This window comes from Manihot esculenta, chromosome 3 (assembly GCF_001659605.2).
Source record: "Manihot esculenta cultivar AM560-2 chromosome 3, M.esculenta_v8, whole genome shotgun sequence".
NCBI lineage: Eukaryota > Viridiplantae > Streptophyta > Magnoliopsida > Malpighiales > Euphorbiaceae > Manihot > Manihot esculenta.
The window spans coordinates 31,801,686-31,816,510 of NC_035163.2; the positions used below are offsets into that span (position 1 = coordinate 31,801,686).

The 14,825-nt window shown below is 33.6% G+C and overlaps 1 protein-coding gene across 5 annotated transcripts; it reads left to right on the forward strand.

Annotated features, from left to right (window-relative positions):
• Positions 1–5,274: 5,274 nt before the first annotated feature.
• Positions 5,275–14,586, forward strand: LOC110611177 (calmodulin-binding transcription activator 5). Of its 5 annotated transcripts, none has more exons than XM_043955205.1 (14): positions 5,275–5,393; positions 5,514–5,644; positions 6,797–6,922; positions 7,513–7,628; positions 8,161–8,249; positions 8,738–8,783; positions 9,248–9,383; positions 9,615–9,731; positions 9,847–9,905; positions 10,978–11,406; positions 12,148–12,842; positions 13,118–13,664; positions 13,980–14,288; positions 14,365–14,586. In XM_043955205.1, exons 2-14 carry the CDS (start codon positions 5,581–5,583, stop codon positions 14,410–14,412), a joined length of 2,781 nt encoding a protein of 926 aa, XP_043811140.1. In that variant the 5' UTR covers positions 5,275–5,393; positions 5,514–5,580; the 3' UTR covers positions 14,413–14,586. The 5 variants fall into 5 exon arrangements, with proteins under 5 accessions (XP_043811140.1, XP_043811139.1, XP_043811141.1 ...); XM_043955204.1 differs by having other exon boundaries at positions 5,280–5,434; XM_043955206.1 differs by having other exon boundaries at positions 5,295–5,393; positions 5,529–5,644.
• Positions 14,587–14,825: the final 239 nt, after the last annotated feature.

A 14,825-nucleotide genomic window follows, 5' to 3' on the forward strand; every position in this document is an offset into this window, starting at 1 on the left:
GAAATATGCGACAAATGAACCAGGCTCTATTAGGGAAGTTGTGTTGGCGAGCTTATAAGAATCCGCAAGCTTTGTGGGTTAGGTGTCTTTTCAATAAATATGAGTCAGGTTTTGTTCATTGGAAGGTCACTAAGCGAGCTAATAGTTCAGTCAATTGGAAATTTTTTTGTTATGGTTTGGAGCTACTTCGAAAAGGGGTAGTTGTAGATGTGAATAATGGGATGCACACTAGATTTTGGCTGGATGATTGGCTTCCGGTTGGGTCTCTTTGGAATTTTGCACTCAAACCGTTGATTGAGTTGAATATGCAGGTTTGTGTTCGATATTTCTGGATTCCTAATGTAGGCTGGAATTTGGACATTTTAAATTCTCTTCTTCCTATTGATGTCCTTTTATATTTCCAACCAATTACTTTAGTTGATGATATGTCGTGTTTTGATGGTTTTGTGTGGAAGCATTCTTCTTCTGGCTTATATACAGTTAAGTCAGGGTTTGATATGTTTTATTCAGAAGTGCCAGGATCTAATATGGATTGGCAAGGGCTATGGAAGGTTAGGGTGCCACAGCGAGTTCGAGTGTTTTTGTGGGAAGTGGCACATGAGAAAATCATGGTTAATGTTCAACGTCGAAAGCGAGAATTTATTGATTATGATTTATGTCCTCTTTGTGGAGTTGCAAGTGAATCTGTTTTGCATGCTCTACGAGATTGCCAACATGTGAAACAAATTTGGAATTCCTTTTTACCTACCAATTTAGTTTCTCCATTTTTTGATATTTTGAATGTGCCTTTATGGCTATCTGCTAATATAGAAAAAGTAGGGTTATTGGCTAATGGAATATCATGGGATGTACTTTTTAGTTCGGCTGTTTAGTGGTTATGGAAGCGAAGAAACTTGTTGATTTTTAACGAGAATAATGACTAGAATATTATTGATGCGTCCTTTATTTAGTTTCGAGTAAAAGAATATGCTCATGCATGGAGGTTTTCAGTGCAGGCTGGGTCTGGATCGATAGGCCGGTCTTTGAAGTATGTTGGGTGGAAGTCGCCAGAAACAGGCTGGGTGGTAGTGAATTCCGATGGTAGTGCATTGTTATTAGCAGGAAGGGCAAGTTGTGCAGGTTGTTTTCGAAACAATGAAGGTAGATGGCTTTTGGGCTTTCAACGGTTTTTGGGCAATTGTGGAGCAATGGAATGGGGAATATATTATGCTTTAGTATTAGCATGGGATTCAGGGTGGAAGAAGATTGGAATTCAAACGGATTCTCAACTCGCGTTAGATTTACTTGCAGGTAGAGATGCAAGAGTTTTTAGAGTTATTAATTTGGTGAGAAATTATCGTGATCTTATCAATAGAAGTTGGGAAGTCAAGATGTTAAAAATTTACAGGGAAGCAAATGCGGTAGCGGATCGTTTGACTAGTTTAATTATTGGTGATGATTTTAATTTGAAAATTCATTAATGGCCTCCTGTTACTATTAAATTTTTACTGGATACTGATAGGTTGGGGCTTTCATGGCCTAAATTAATAAAATAAGGGCTTTATCCCTTTTTTTTTAAAAAAAATAATTTTGACTAATAATTAATTTTTTAAAATTTATTAATTATAAAAAATAAAATTATAAAACTAGCTTTTTATTTATTTATAATTATATATAGAAAATTATATAATTTATATATTTAAAAAAAATTATAATATCTAAGCTTTTTTTTAACTAATACTATTTATTTTATATGTAAATCTTCGAATTATGAAAATTTATTTTAAATTTATTAATATATTTTTATTAATTACTATAAATTTTATTAAATATAAAATTTTTTGATAGAATAATTTTTTATTTTACTCTTAAAAAGACAAATTATATATAATTCAAATTAAATTATATTTATTTAAAATTTAATTGAATTTCACATTATTTTATAAAATAAAATTAAACTAAATACTACGTAAATAAATAATACATTAATTTAATATTAAAGCAGATGCATATAAAATAATGACATCAAAATTATCAACATTTTAAAATCACTTGTCTTTAATATTAAAAAATAATTTGCAATGATATAACTACTAATTTTTTAAATTTAAAATTTTGTATTATACAGCAATTCAAAAAAAAAAAAATTAGGATTTTTAAGTTCATAATAAATTCATGACCCGCAGATCACCTATTTTAACTTCTGTTAATGAAACTTCTTTCTCAAAAAAAAAAAAAAAAGCACAATATTACAATTAATATGATCATAAATATATTTATAGATCATAAAACTTATTTTTATATTTAATTTGCTGCTTAATCCCCACATTGGAAAATAAATTTCTCAATTTTTAAATTAATATTTCAAATTTTTATATATTTATAAAATAAATTAAGTATGATAAATTTATTTTAAAAAACTCATTAATTTAATAATTTATAAAATATCACATAACAACATGAATAATTTAAATGAATATACAGAATATGATTTCAATATATTTTTGTGATTTCAGCATTTTTCACTGTAACAATAGATAAATCAGTGAAAATGATCGATTATAAAACAAAAATTAACAAAAATAAAAGTATTACGTATAAAGACTCGTCATATATATATATATACAAATTTCTTTTAAATTATAACTGAAATTTCTTTTTTATGAATTTACCTCACATCAATAACTCGACTCTCATCATCTATAAATAATTTTAGATAAATTTCTTTTGAAATAGATATCTGAATATCAAACGGGGCTTTTAATACTATGTAGAAATTTGAAAAATAAATCAACCTAAAGAGCAATCTAATTAATAAAAATACTGAAAATATAAGAAACAAAACAAAAGTAAATAAATTATTAAATTTTTAATTATATAATTTTAGTAAATATATAAAAAAATTACATATATCGTGAATTAATAAAATTAAATTAAATCATGAGATTCAATCTATATAGATCTATAGTTAAGACGAAAAATTTTATATCTAGAGCATATGAGATGGGTTTCAATTTATTAATGTAATAAATTTATTAAAAATATATTGTATATTGAAAATAATTCTTTTAAAACATCATTTTAATAATATATATTTTTTATTAAAAAATATAATATTTATATACTTAAATATATACAATAAATAAAAATTTTAATAATAAATAATTATTAACAATTATGGTGATTTAAAACTGAAAGAATAAATATATATTTCACATAAAATCAAGACAAAATAGAGTTCTCAAAAAAATATTTAGTGTAGATTAACCATACAGTGGTAACTACCTATCCAGTAAGAGTGTGATTCTGAAATACCATCTCATGTCTAAATTTTACAAATGCCACAGCATAGCACCATTCAATTATTGGATTGCATTCTGAAAACAATTTACAAATAAATAAAATTTGAAAAAAATTCAGCAAACAAATTAATAAAAAAATTAACATTTTAAAAGTTCAAATATCTTTGTATATTTTTAAATATTTTTTTATTTTTTATTTTATTTAATTATTTTTAAAAATAAAGGGATATTTATATTAATCATATTAAAAAATTCGATATTTTAAAACTCCCGGAATTCAGTGTAAATGCGAAAGTGCCGAAAACTTTCACAGTTCCTTGGGCCTTTCAAAGCCACAGATTAACAAATCACAGTGTGGTGCCCATGTAATCTTCGGCCTGTATTCCAAGGGGAAGCCCAAACCCAAAACACCCTTCTAAATTTCGCCTTTGCGTTGCTGAATAGGCGCATGTCGCACTAGCAAGTGTCACAACCAAGTGCCCACTCAACACTGACATTTCAGCGAACACCTTGTACTGTGACGGAATGCAAATCTAATTGTTTTAGAGCCTCTGAGTGATTCACACGTGGCTACGCAAATTAGAGTAATAACAGAGTAAATTATTTATGTATGTTAAAAGAAAAAATCTCTCCCTTGTTTTTTTCCTTTTTATTTTTTCTCTAATTTTGGAGGCCATGCGTTTTTCCTTTCTAATTTTTTCTAATACCCCAAAATTAAGTTTTGTTAAGTCCAATTTTACCTCTTTCTAGACATAATAAAATAGAATATTATTTTTTAATTTTAACACTTTTAAGTATCATAATTTATTTAAAACTTTAGTGACAACAAAAGAAAAATATAATATTGCCATTATTGTCTATATTCAAATGAAAATTTTTTATGAATCTCAAATTTGACTTTCAATGATTCAGCACGATAAATTGAAAAATAAGATGAGATTTTATTCTTCTGGATTTCTTCACCCCGGATCAGGGGCTTGATCACAGCCAAAGGCCCATAACGTAGAGGCCCACGCACCTGATATGCATAACAAGTCTGGCTCATTCAACCTTCAAGACCGGATTCAACCAAGCTTCTTCACTCAGATCGGCCCAGTCCGCGACCAGCAGGCCCTCTCCTCTCAGGCTCAGCGTCCGGCCCGACTCTTGGCCCAGCCCAATATCCAGAGCCATACTCAGACAGCCTAGCAGATCCACTCGAGCGTACGCACGAGGAGAATCAGAGACCGTTACACATGGAGCAGGCGGCTGATATCCTCGTACGCCCGAATCTGTATGTCAGAGACGCGTGTCCCAATCATAGAAAGGCCTTTACACGTCACCAGCAAGTATAGCGAAATGGATAAAAAGGGGAACCCCTCCTCAGAAAGTTTAAATTTTATCTTTCAATACAAAAACCCTTATAAAACCCTACTCTATTGGATTTCAGATCATCAATTCTGAACTCAAAAGAGCAATGATTACAATCTAATATAAATAATTAAAAACATTGAGAAAATGTATAACATATACATTTATAAAAAAATTGTAAATTAAACTTAAATAAAAAGGGTCAGGTTATTTGGATTAAAAATTTAAATTTTAGGCTTATTTAGACGGTTGAGTGCAGCGAGAGAAAAAAAAGATTTAAAAAAAAAAAGATTTATTCATATGTTAAACTAATAAGAAATTCGTACATGATGATTACTTTAAAAAAAAAACACTGTACTGTATACATTCTAATATACCAGTATTCTTTAATTTCTCTGCACGAGTGTATTCTATAATTTCTCCGCAAGCTGGGAACTTGTTATACATTTCCGATATGAAAAATTAAAAATAAAAAAATTCTTCCACCGCCGTTGAGCAGAGCCGGAAATCAAGCCAACAAAAACAAAAACAGCTTAGCTTCACATTTATTTATTTATATTTTCTCCAACGTCAGGCGTCAGCTTGACCTGTCGAGTGTTGGTTGTTACCTTCTTTTTTTAAACTAAAAGGCATTAATGCAGGCTTTATATTAAAGTAACTGATTGAATAATTTCATATACAGTCATCAACCTATTTCTCGTGTCATGCATAATTGATTTGACGATAGACCTTCGGGAGACTTTTATCTCCAACAAAAATAAAGTTACCCTCTCCTTTCCCTTCTCCTTCCTAGAATCAGCCAAGTACAAATACGAGCTTATTTTTGCAAACTTCACTTGTTTACCTATATAGCAATTACTGATTTTTGCTTTGCACTCGCAGATTGTTTGATTTTGGGAGTTTTTTTTCGGCTGCTTAATTGGTCCTTTTATGTGCGATTATTTTCTCAATGGAAAGTGGTGTGCAGGGGCTGCTTGTGGGTTCGGACATTCATGGATTTCACACGCTGCAAGGTTTTTTGCTATGCTGTTCCGAATTTATGTTTTGGGTTTTAATTGGGTGTTTGATCATCGCTAGTTTGATAACTGTGATTAGGCATGGCATGCTGGTCGTTTGGCAAGTACCTTTCCTTTTCTTTCTTTCTTTTTTTTTTTTGGGGGAAGCGGAAAGTATTAACTATTTTGCTATTTGGAACTGCTTTTGTTTCATCTTGAAAGCAAAAATTCATGGTAATTTTCGAAAAAATTAGTGCTTAACATACTGAGCGAATCATAGCTACAAAAGCTTTTGGGCTTCCAACTTTATGAAAAAAAGTTAGTTTTATTTGATGAGAATTAATTAAAATAGTGAATACTTGGTCTCTTGTCTTTTATTTGCTTGGAAGTTCCCATTGTTGTTGTTGTATTTTTTTCTCCCTCTTATTTTTTTGAGATCACAATATGTAGTTTTAAACAACGCTCTTGATTTGGGGCAACAATTATTGCCTGCTGCTGAGCAGTGAACGTCTTTGTTGAAGGATCCAAGTTGCTGCCTACTGGCATAGCTAGATGGAATTTTTTTTTATTAATATTTATCCATTTAGGTCATTATTTAATTGTTAATATCATTACTGAATGGGAACTTGTGATGAGGATAACAACGTGGGAGTGAACAAGAATGGTACATGTTGAAATGGATACACTTCGTCAGAAACAATGACAAGTGAGCGCAGACATATGCTATGACTCTTAAAATTGATAAAGTTAAAAACAAGGCATTAAGTTAGATTTTATGTGCCAGGACCATGAGGAAAAGGTCAAGGGATTAATGAGTAACAGGGCAAAGAGTGACGATCATGGTGGCCGAGGAATAGCAAAACCATATTCATGTAGTTGTTTCATAAATTGGGTTGGCTTCTCTTTAGTTTTTATATTTTGAAGTTTTTAATTACATACTTTGTTGTTTCCAACACAAGTTTAAGATAGTTGCCTGGATGATTTATTGTTTTTCATAAATCTGAAGTTTTTAATTACATACTTTGTTGTTTCCATCACAAGTTTAAGATAGTTGCCTGGATGATTTATTGGTTTTCATAAATCTTCATCAGGAGGTGGTAATCTTTATATTTTTCATGGTATAAATAATCATATTCTTATTAGAGCAATGGTGCCTTGTTCCATTTGCAGATTTGGATTATGGGAAAATAATGGAGGAAGCTAGTTCAAGATGGCTCCGACCAAATGAAATTCATGCAATACTTTGTAACTATAAGTATTTTGTCATTAATGTCAAGCCTGTACACTTGCCCAAAAGTAAGTCCTTTTTACCGTTGGTTCTAACCTGAATTAATTGGCCTACTGTGATGAAAAATTAGTGTGCTTTGGATTCTTACTCTTTAATAAAAGTGATATTGTTATTTTGTATTCAGTTGAGATCTCATGACAAAAATGAGAGATCTGAACTATGAACCTGTCATCATTTTTTCCCTCTCTTTCTACCTCCATTCAACTTGATCTACCATCTCTCTTCTGGTTTTGTTTGTTCATGACAAAACTAGCTACAGTTGAGACCTTTCCAGCCAGGTGGGTTTGCCTTTTCAATGCAAATGTTACCTAAAGTTGTTTGCACAGTGGACATGTGTTAGCCTATATGCCAGTTGTTTGCAAGTGATGGGAACGGGGGCAATTGAAAGTTGGGTAAATAAGGTGTTGAAAATGGTTAATCTGTAGTTAGTGCTTGTAATTCCTATTGCTGCTGTTCCACTGAATAAATAACTGACAACCTTTTTGAGTTTGATTAATCATCTTAATAGGCATGAAGGTCTTCCCATTGGGTAATATCGAACAACTTTCTTTCTTCCTTTTCTTTAATATCTAGTTTTGATCGTTTTACAATGTAACAGGTGGTGTTATTAAGTTATTTGACCGTAAGAAGCTTAGGAACTTCCGAAAAGATGGTCATAATTGGAAGAAGAAGAAAGATGGGAAGACTGTTAAAGAAGCTCATGAACACTTAAAAGTGAGATTTTCTTGATTTCTTAAGTGTTATGTTTCGCATCTATCCATATTTTTCTTGTTCATTTGATGGATGCAAGTTCTTTATGTATGCACTTAAGTTTTATGAATTTCTAACATCAGAATATTGAATTAATTAATGGATGTCGACTCTAGTTGATGCATACTTTTTTTCTTGATTTCTTAATGCATCTTTCTTCATTTAATATCTCGATATATGTGTCAGTTCTCTTTCTTCACTAACTTAAAACGTGCAATCATGCAATCACATTGTTGCTTGATACCGTGGAATGGATTCTGCCTTGAGCATGATAATTTGGATCTCAGTGTTCCACAAAATGCTTGCTATCCTTCTCTATCTCATTCCTCCTATTAGTTGAAGTAGAAGTTGCTTGTAGATTACATGTTTACATATTCCCAAGTCCCTGTGATTTATTCACCTATCTTGTTTTTATAGTTTTTTTTTGTATAAAAATAAATCGCTGCATTAACAAGTATCTGTTCTGAAGAATTTGCCATTATGTTTCTTTGTTCAGGTTGGTAATGAAGAAAGGATTCATGTATACTATGCACATGGGGAAGATAACCCAACCTTCGTCCGCAGGTGTTATTGGCTACTTGATAAGTATGTAATGGTTAAAGTTCATTGATATACAAGTAAATCATGATTTCCTTATGCATATATTATCAGCATTGCCGTAAAAGATGATCTTAGTCATGCTCATGTGTAACACTTAACAGAGAAACTCAGAGAATTGAAGAAGATGAGTAAGAATTAGATTGGATGAGAAAAGAGAATAGGAGATGAGAGAGAGAGAAAAGGATTAGATGAGAAAGAGAATTAGAATTGTAGAGGGAGGAATTATTGATTTCATTATTCAAGTGCCGAAGGAATGTCTCCAGCTGGTATTTATACAGCTGTAGCTGTAACAAACTTGTAACAACCTCTCAACAGCTAAGCCACCAAGGCCTATTTCCCTCCAAAACTCAATTCACATTTTTCCTTCCACTTTCTTATCAATTCCTCTCATCTTCCTTCCATAGTACGTGACATCATGCTTGATAGGGTTTGCTTCAACATCCTGACGTTTTGTTTTGTGTGTTCTTTTCCAGGACTCTAGAACATATAGTCCTTGTGCACTATCGGGAAACTCAGGAGGTCAGTTTAGTCAATAGCTTATCAGCTGTTATAAAGTGTTCTGTTCTGCAATTAGTTCTTGTGTGGAGAATTTGTTATTCTTGTTATATTCCTTTATGCAATGAAATATGTCACAAGTATACTGCTTCTGTAAGTGCATGTTGTTTTTCCCTTGGTAAGGTAAGAGGTGCTGCCTCCAATTCTACTTGACTATATTCCAATATGGTGAATTTTTGGGAAGGATTTCTTTTCCTTTAAAGATCCATGTTCTGGAACAAGGCCTTCAAGCATTCTGTGTACCATAACCATACAATCTTAAAGTTTTCAAGAAAAATTTCAAGTTATGACCATGTGCTGTACTCTGGTGTTAGGGACTCTGTCTGCCTGGCATATTTACAAGAAAAAGAAATTGTAATTTCTGTTTTATTGAACAAAGAACTGGTTGTCCAAACTGAATATTTTGGCTGTGGTTTAACTTGTCTTAGCAGGTGCAGGGTTCTCCAGTCACACCTGTGAATTCAAATTCTAGTTCAGTCTCTGAACAGTCCCCTTGGCTTTTATCAGAAGAATTTGATTCTAGAGCTGGCCATGCCTATTATGTTGGTGTTAAAGAAGCTATAGGTGATATGACTTGTACATTCCACAAATGACTGTTTTTTTGGTCTGAAATGCAAACCCAACCTTTCTCCTTGCCTGGGCTATACCTTTTTTTTTGTTTGGTTTGGCAAGGGTGAAGGAAAAATTTTTTCATTATTATTATTTATCACCTTAAACAAATTATGAGGTAACTGTTTCTGCATTGGAAAATGCATGCAATATTTTCTCACTATTGCTATTTTGGAGAGTCAACAGATCCTGGTGACTGTTTAACTGTCAGAAATCATGAAATGAGGCTTCATGAAATTAATACACTTGAATGGGATGAGCTTGTGACGAATGATCTTAACAATTCACACATGCCTAAAGAAGGTGAGACTTGATGTTTGTGTTACGATGTCGTTAGCTTGAAAGTCAAAAAACCATTACTTCTGTTTCTAGTCTCTATATTAAACATCTGTGTTTTTCTTTCCTTGATGGTTTGCAGATAAGAATATGAGCTTTGACCAACACAATCAAATTGCAGTTAATGGGTCCAGGAATGATGTAAGCAGAATCATTACACTTTCAAGTTTTCTCCTACAATATTTTTCTGTTGCCCTTTTGTTATAGAAATTGATTTTTCTCATACTGATGCTGCCAAGTTGTTTGAATTCAAGTTCATATATTTTGTTATTTACTTGGTGGTATTTGCAATTTGCCAATCTCAGTATTCATAAACCTATAATGCATTGTGCACTTATTAATTGTAGATTTTATTTTAACGTATCTGATGCACTATGTTCAAAGTGGTATGCCCATAAAGCTTTGAAAATCAAATCCAAACCCAAAAAAAAAGAGCATCATTTCAGTACTTTGGTTGTAGTTTCACTATGTGAAAGACCAATGGCTAACCAATGAAACTGAAATTTACTGTTTATTAAATTACATGTAATTTTTGTTATTGAAATATTGGCTTACACAGTCTTTAAGTAAACGCTATGTCTTTATAGTGGATTGCAGACTTCACTCTTTGTTTTGATTTAATATTGATTCTAGCATGGGATTGTACTTCAATGAGCTAATAAGTTAACAGGCATCTGCCTTCTACGCCTCTTAAGATGTAAAAATCCCTCATTAAAAGAACCTAAAACTGGTGGGTACTGCTTCAACTTATAAACAGAGGCAGCCTGCTTACTTCTATTTAGTTTTTTTGTTCTTTGGAAGAAGGCTTTTGGCTGTGGCCTTACTCTATGGGTACTTCCAAGTTTGAATTTAGGCTGGAGTCATAATTAACCTCCAAAGTTAAGTCAGTTGACCAATCTGTGCTCAAGTTTAACTTGAGAATGGATTTCTGATTTTTCAGTTTGCCATTGTGAAAGTGATTAGTCTGAAAAATATTTCTATGGTTCAGTAAACAGTTATTAGCACCTCATTTGGTTAAGATCAATAAGCTTCTGAATCTATCAACTTGCACACATCCCTTAGCATTAGAACATTTAATATTTCTGAAAGCAACAATTTCTATTCCTACTGACTTGTAAGCCCTAAAGTTGCATTTCTGAAGATCATAAAGTGCTAGCTTGCTTATGAATTCTGTCATTGCACATAGAAAACTAAGCAATTTTCATCTTTACAGGGTATCCCTCTTCCAGTCTACAATTTATCTGCAGAAGTTCCTCCTTTAGATTACTTAACTGAACCAATTGCAAGGAACAACACTTCTTGCTTAAATATTCCAGAGGATGCTTACAGTAAGGCAACAAAAGTCCAAGGAAATTCAGATGTGCAGGAAAAGGATGCTAGGATACTAGGGACTGGTGATTCTTTGGATGTGTTGGTTAATGATGGTCTACAAAGTCAAGATAGTTTTGGAAAGTGGATAAATGACATAATAGCTGACTCTGCAGGTTCTGTAGATAATGCTTTGGTTGAATCTTCTATTTCATCTAGTCATGATTCTCACACTTCTCCAGCAATCAATCAGTTGCAATCTTCTGTTCCTGAACAAATATTTGTCATCACTGATATCTCCCACACTTGGGCCTTTTCAGCTGAAATGACAAAGGTCTTTTGTTTCCTCCTTCCCTCTGTCTCTATTTTGGGCTGCTTTTTGTGTCAATGTTGACATTGGCCTTTTCTCTGTGGGGTGTGTGTGTGTGGGGGGGGGGGGGGGTTGGGGTGGTGGGGGATATGGAATAAAAACTGAAGAGGGTCTAATTGTTATTTGAAACATAGAGCTTTGATTAACGTGAACCGAAAAGAAAAATTGGGATGTACTTTGCTTCAAACATGTGCAGAATGACTCTTCGTACGTCTTTTATTGCTGGTTTGTCTGTCAGCATGACAAATTGTAGAAAATGTTAGAAAGAGAGAAGAAAAAAAAAATGAAGTAGAAGATGACGTTGTGAGTTCATAAACTATGTATTGAGCATCCTGAATACCTTAGTGATTGGTTATGAAACGCTGATAATGGTTCTATTTCTCCTTATATCTGGACACTTTTCTTGCTTGAGGAACTAGGACCGACTAATTATTTGATTAGAATAAAATGTCATTATTTGCTGTCAACACCTGTGTTTATTAGGTGAAATTATATAAATAGAAGTTCTTTATAAAATCTGAGTATGGCAGAAGAAATGTGGGGCCATAAGCTTGTTTTGTATCTACAGAACTTAAACTTTTAAATGGTTCTTTCTTCCAATTAGCTCAGTTATTTTATAAGGAAAAGAAACATGGTGTTTGTTGCTTATGATACTTTCATTTCTATTTCAATTGCATAATACATTTATTCATATTTTTTATGCAGATTTTAGTTACTGGATATTTCCATGAACAGTTTCTACATCTAGCAAAATTGGATCTGTGTTGTGTGTGTGGAGATGCATGTGTGCGTGCAGAAATTGTTCAGGCTGGGGTGTATCGCTGTTTGGTACCACAACATTCCCCTGGATTAGTAGATCTGTTTTTGAGTTTGGATGGCCATAAACCCATAAGCCAAGTTCTAAATTTTGAGTACCGCCCTCCATTACGTGATCATGTGGTTTCTTTAGAAGACAAACCCAAGTGGGATGAATTCAAACTTCAGATGAGACTTGCTTGCTTGCTTTTCTCTACATCCAGAAGCCTCAGCATTTTAACCAGCAAGGTATCACCAGCTAACCTGAAGGAGGCTAAAAAGTTTGCCCATAAAACCTCTAGCATTTTCCATAGTTGGACATATTTGAACAAGTCAATTGAGGACGACAGAGTGTCATTTTCACAAGCGAAAGATGGTTTCTTTGAACTCACTTTGCAGAACATGCTAAAGGAATGGTTGTTGGAAAGAGTGGTTGAAGGCCGTAAAACCACTGAATATGATGCTCAAGGTCAAGGAGCAATCCATTTATGCGCCCTTCTTGGATATACTTGGGCTATTCATTTATTTTCATGGGCAGGCTTGTCATTGGATTTTCGGGATAAACATGGATGGACAGCTCTTCATTGGGCAGCATATTATGGAAGGTACATCCAAGTTATTTATTGTTTTGTGTTGAAGTCTTCTATATGGCTCTTCAGCTTAGCTGCATTGCTTTCTGAGCTTGAAGTTAACAAACTGGAATCCTTCTGATTCCTCCCCCCAATTCCTTTCAATCTTCTCTTTTACATTCTATTCTTTTTCTTCTCATCATTTGTGTTTTTGCATACATCTCCAATTATGTGAATCTGAAGAGCATATAGCGTTATGTAAATCTGGGGTCAATAATCTCTCTCCAATTCTGAAACGTCTCCATGTTCAGGGAGAAAATGGTTGCAATTCTCTTATCTGCAGGGGCAAAGCCAAACTTGGTCACAGACCCCACATCAGAACATCCTGGTGGATGCACTGCTGCTGATCTTGCATCTGCAAAGGGTTATGATGGCTTAGCAGCTTATCTGTCAGAAAAGTCTTTAGTAGCACAATTCAAGGATATGTCTCTAGCCGGAAATGTTAGTGGCTCCCTGCAAACAAGTTCAACTGACAGTATAAATTCTGCGAACCTAAGTGAGGAGCAGCTTTATCTCAAGGATACTTTAGCAGCCTACCGAACAGCTGCTGATGCAGCAGCACGTATTCAGGCTGCAATTAAAGAACACTCCTTAAAAGTTCGGACTAAAGCAGTTCAGGTTGCAAATCCAGAGGATGAAGCTCGAAATATAGTTGCAGCAATGAAGATTCAACATGCCTTTCGCAACTATGAAACACGGAAAAGGATGGCAGCTGCTGCCCGAATCCAGCACAGGTTTCGGACATGGAAAATCCGGAAGGAATTCCTTAATATGCGTCGGGTTGCTATCAGAATTCAGGTAAGCACGTTCTTCCATTTTATTGGTCATCTGGATATTGCTTGACACTTCTTGGCAGTGTGATGGTGACCTAATTCTAGTCGGTTGCTTTGAGTCAATCTTAGCAGTTATGAATGGACCAGGTTATTTATATTTAAAAAATTTTGACCTTATTTACTCCCTTGTCATCAAGAATTAAACTTTAACACAAGGTCTCGAGTATAATCTATTAAACATAAAGTAAATCAATTTTTTCCTTCGTGTTTATGAAGCTCTCTCTTTTTTTTCTAATGAACTCAAGCATATGAATAATTGAATTGTTTTATTCTAATGCAGGCTGCTTTTCGGGGCTTCCAAGTGAGAAAGCAATACCGCAAGATAGTCTGGTCAGTTGGAGTGCTTGAGAAAGCAATTCTGCGTTGGCGTCTAAAAAGAAAAGGCTTCCGTGGCCTTCATGTTGATCCTATTGAAGTAGTAGCGGACGAGAGGGAGGAAAATGATGCAGAGGAAGACTTCTTCCAAGTTAGTAGGAAACAAGCTGAAGAGCGTGTTGAGAGAGCAGTTGTACGGGTTCAAGCCATGTTCCGATCAAAGAAGGCACAAGAAGAATATCGAAGGATGAAATTGACTTGTAACCAAGCAGAGGTAAGTGATTTCATTTGCCTAGAGTTGATGGTCTGACAATTAGATTTTGCAGATAATCACTTGTGTGTTGTTGCAGCTGGAATATGGAGGGCTTCTTGACCATGATATCGACTTGGACAGATGAACCTGATTGAAGATGCTGGTTGATAATCTTGCCATTTATTGATCGTATGCATGCAAAATGTGAATGTTCCTAGTGTAGAATAATGCCTTATAGTAGCCTGTACATCTTGGTAGACGCCTATTATAATCTGGTCATGCACTTTTACCCTTTCATGATATCAGCTTAAGTTCTTGATATTGCTTTTCGGTTTCTTGCAAGCCTTAATTCTTTGAGAATTAATCAAGTGTGTGCCAAATAGGCTAGCATCCTCAGCTTATTTAATCGGCTTTGTTAATTTAATTTTATTTCCCTGATTGAAAATTTTCTTAAAAATGAAAATTTTCTAAAATTAAAAAAGATTTGAGAAAAATGAAAATCATCGCGATTTAAGATGTCCTTTATAGCAAAATTAAAATTTACTTTGCTAAGAATAC

Bases quoted from the DNA above. Each gene is read 5' to 3' on its own strand.
- LOC110611177 (XM_043955205.1), top strand. From the start codon at position 5,581: ATGGAAAGTGGTGTGCAGGGGCTGCTTGTGGGTTCGGACATTCATGGA. The intron at 7,629-8,160 runs GTGAGATTTTCT...TTCTTTGTTCAG, and splicing joins AAGCTCATGAACACTTAAAA to GTTGGTAATGAAGAAAGGAT. The intron at 11,407-12,147 runs GTCTTTTGTTTC...TTTTTTATGCAG, and splicing joins TTTCAGCTGAAATGACAAAG to ATTTTAGTTACTGGATATTT.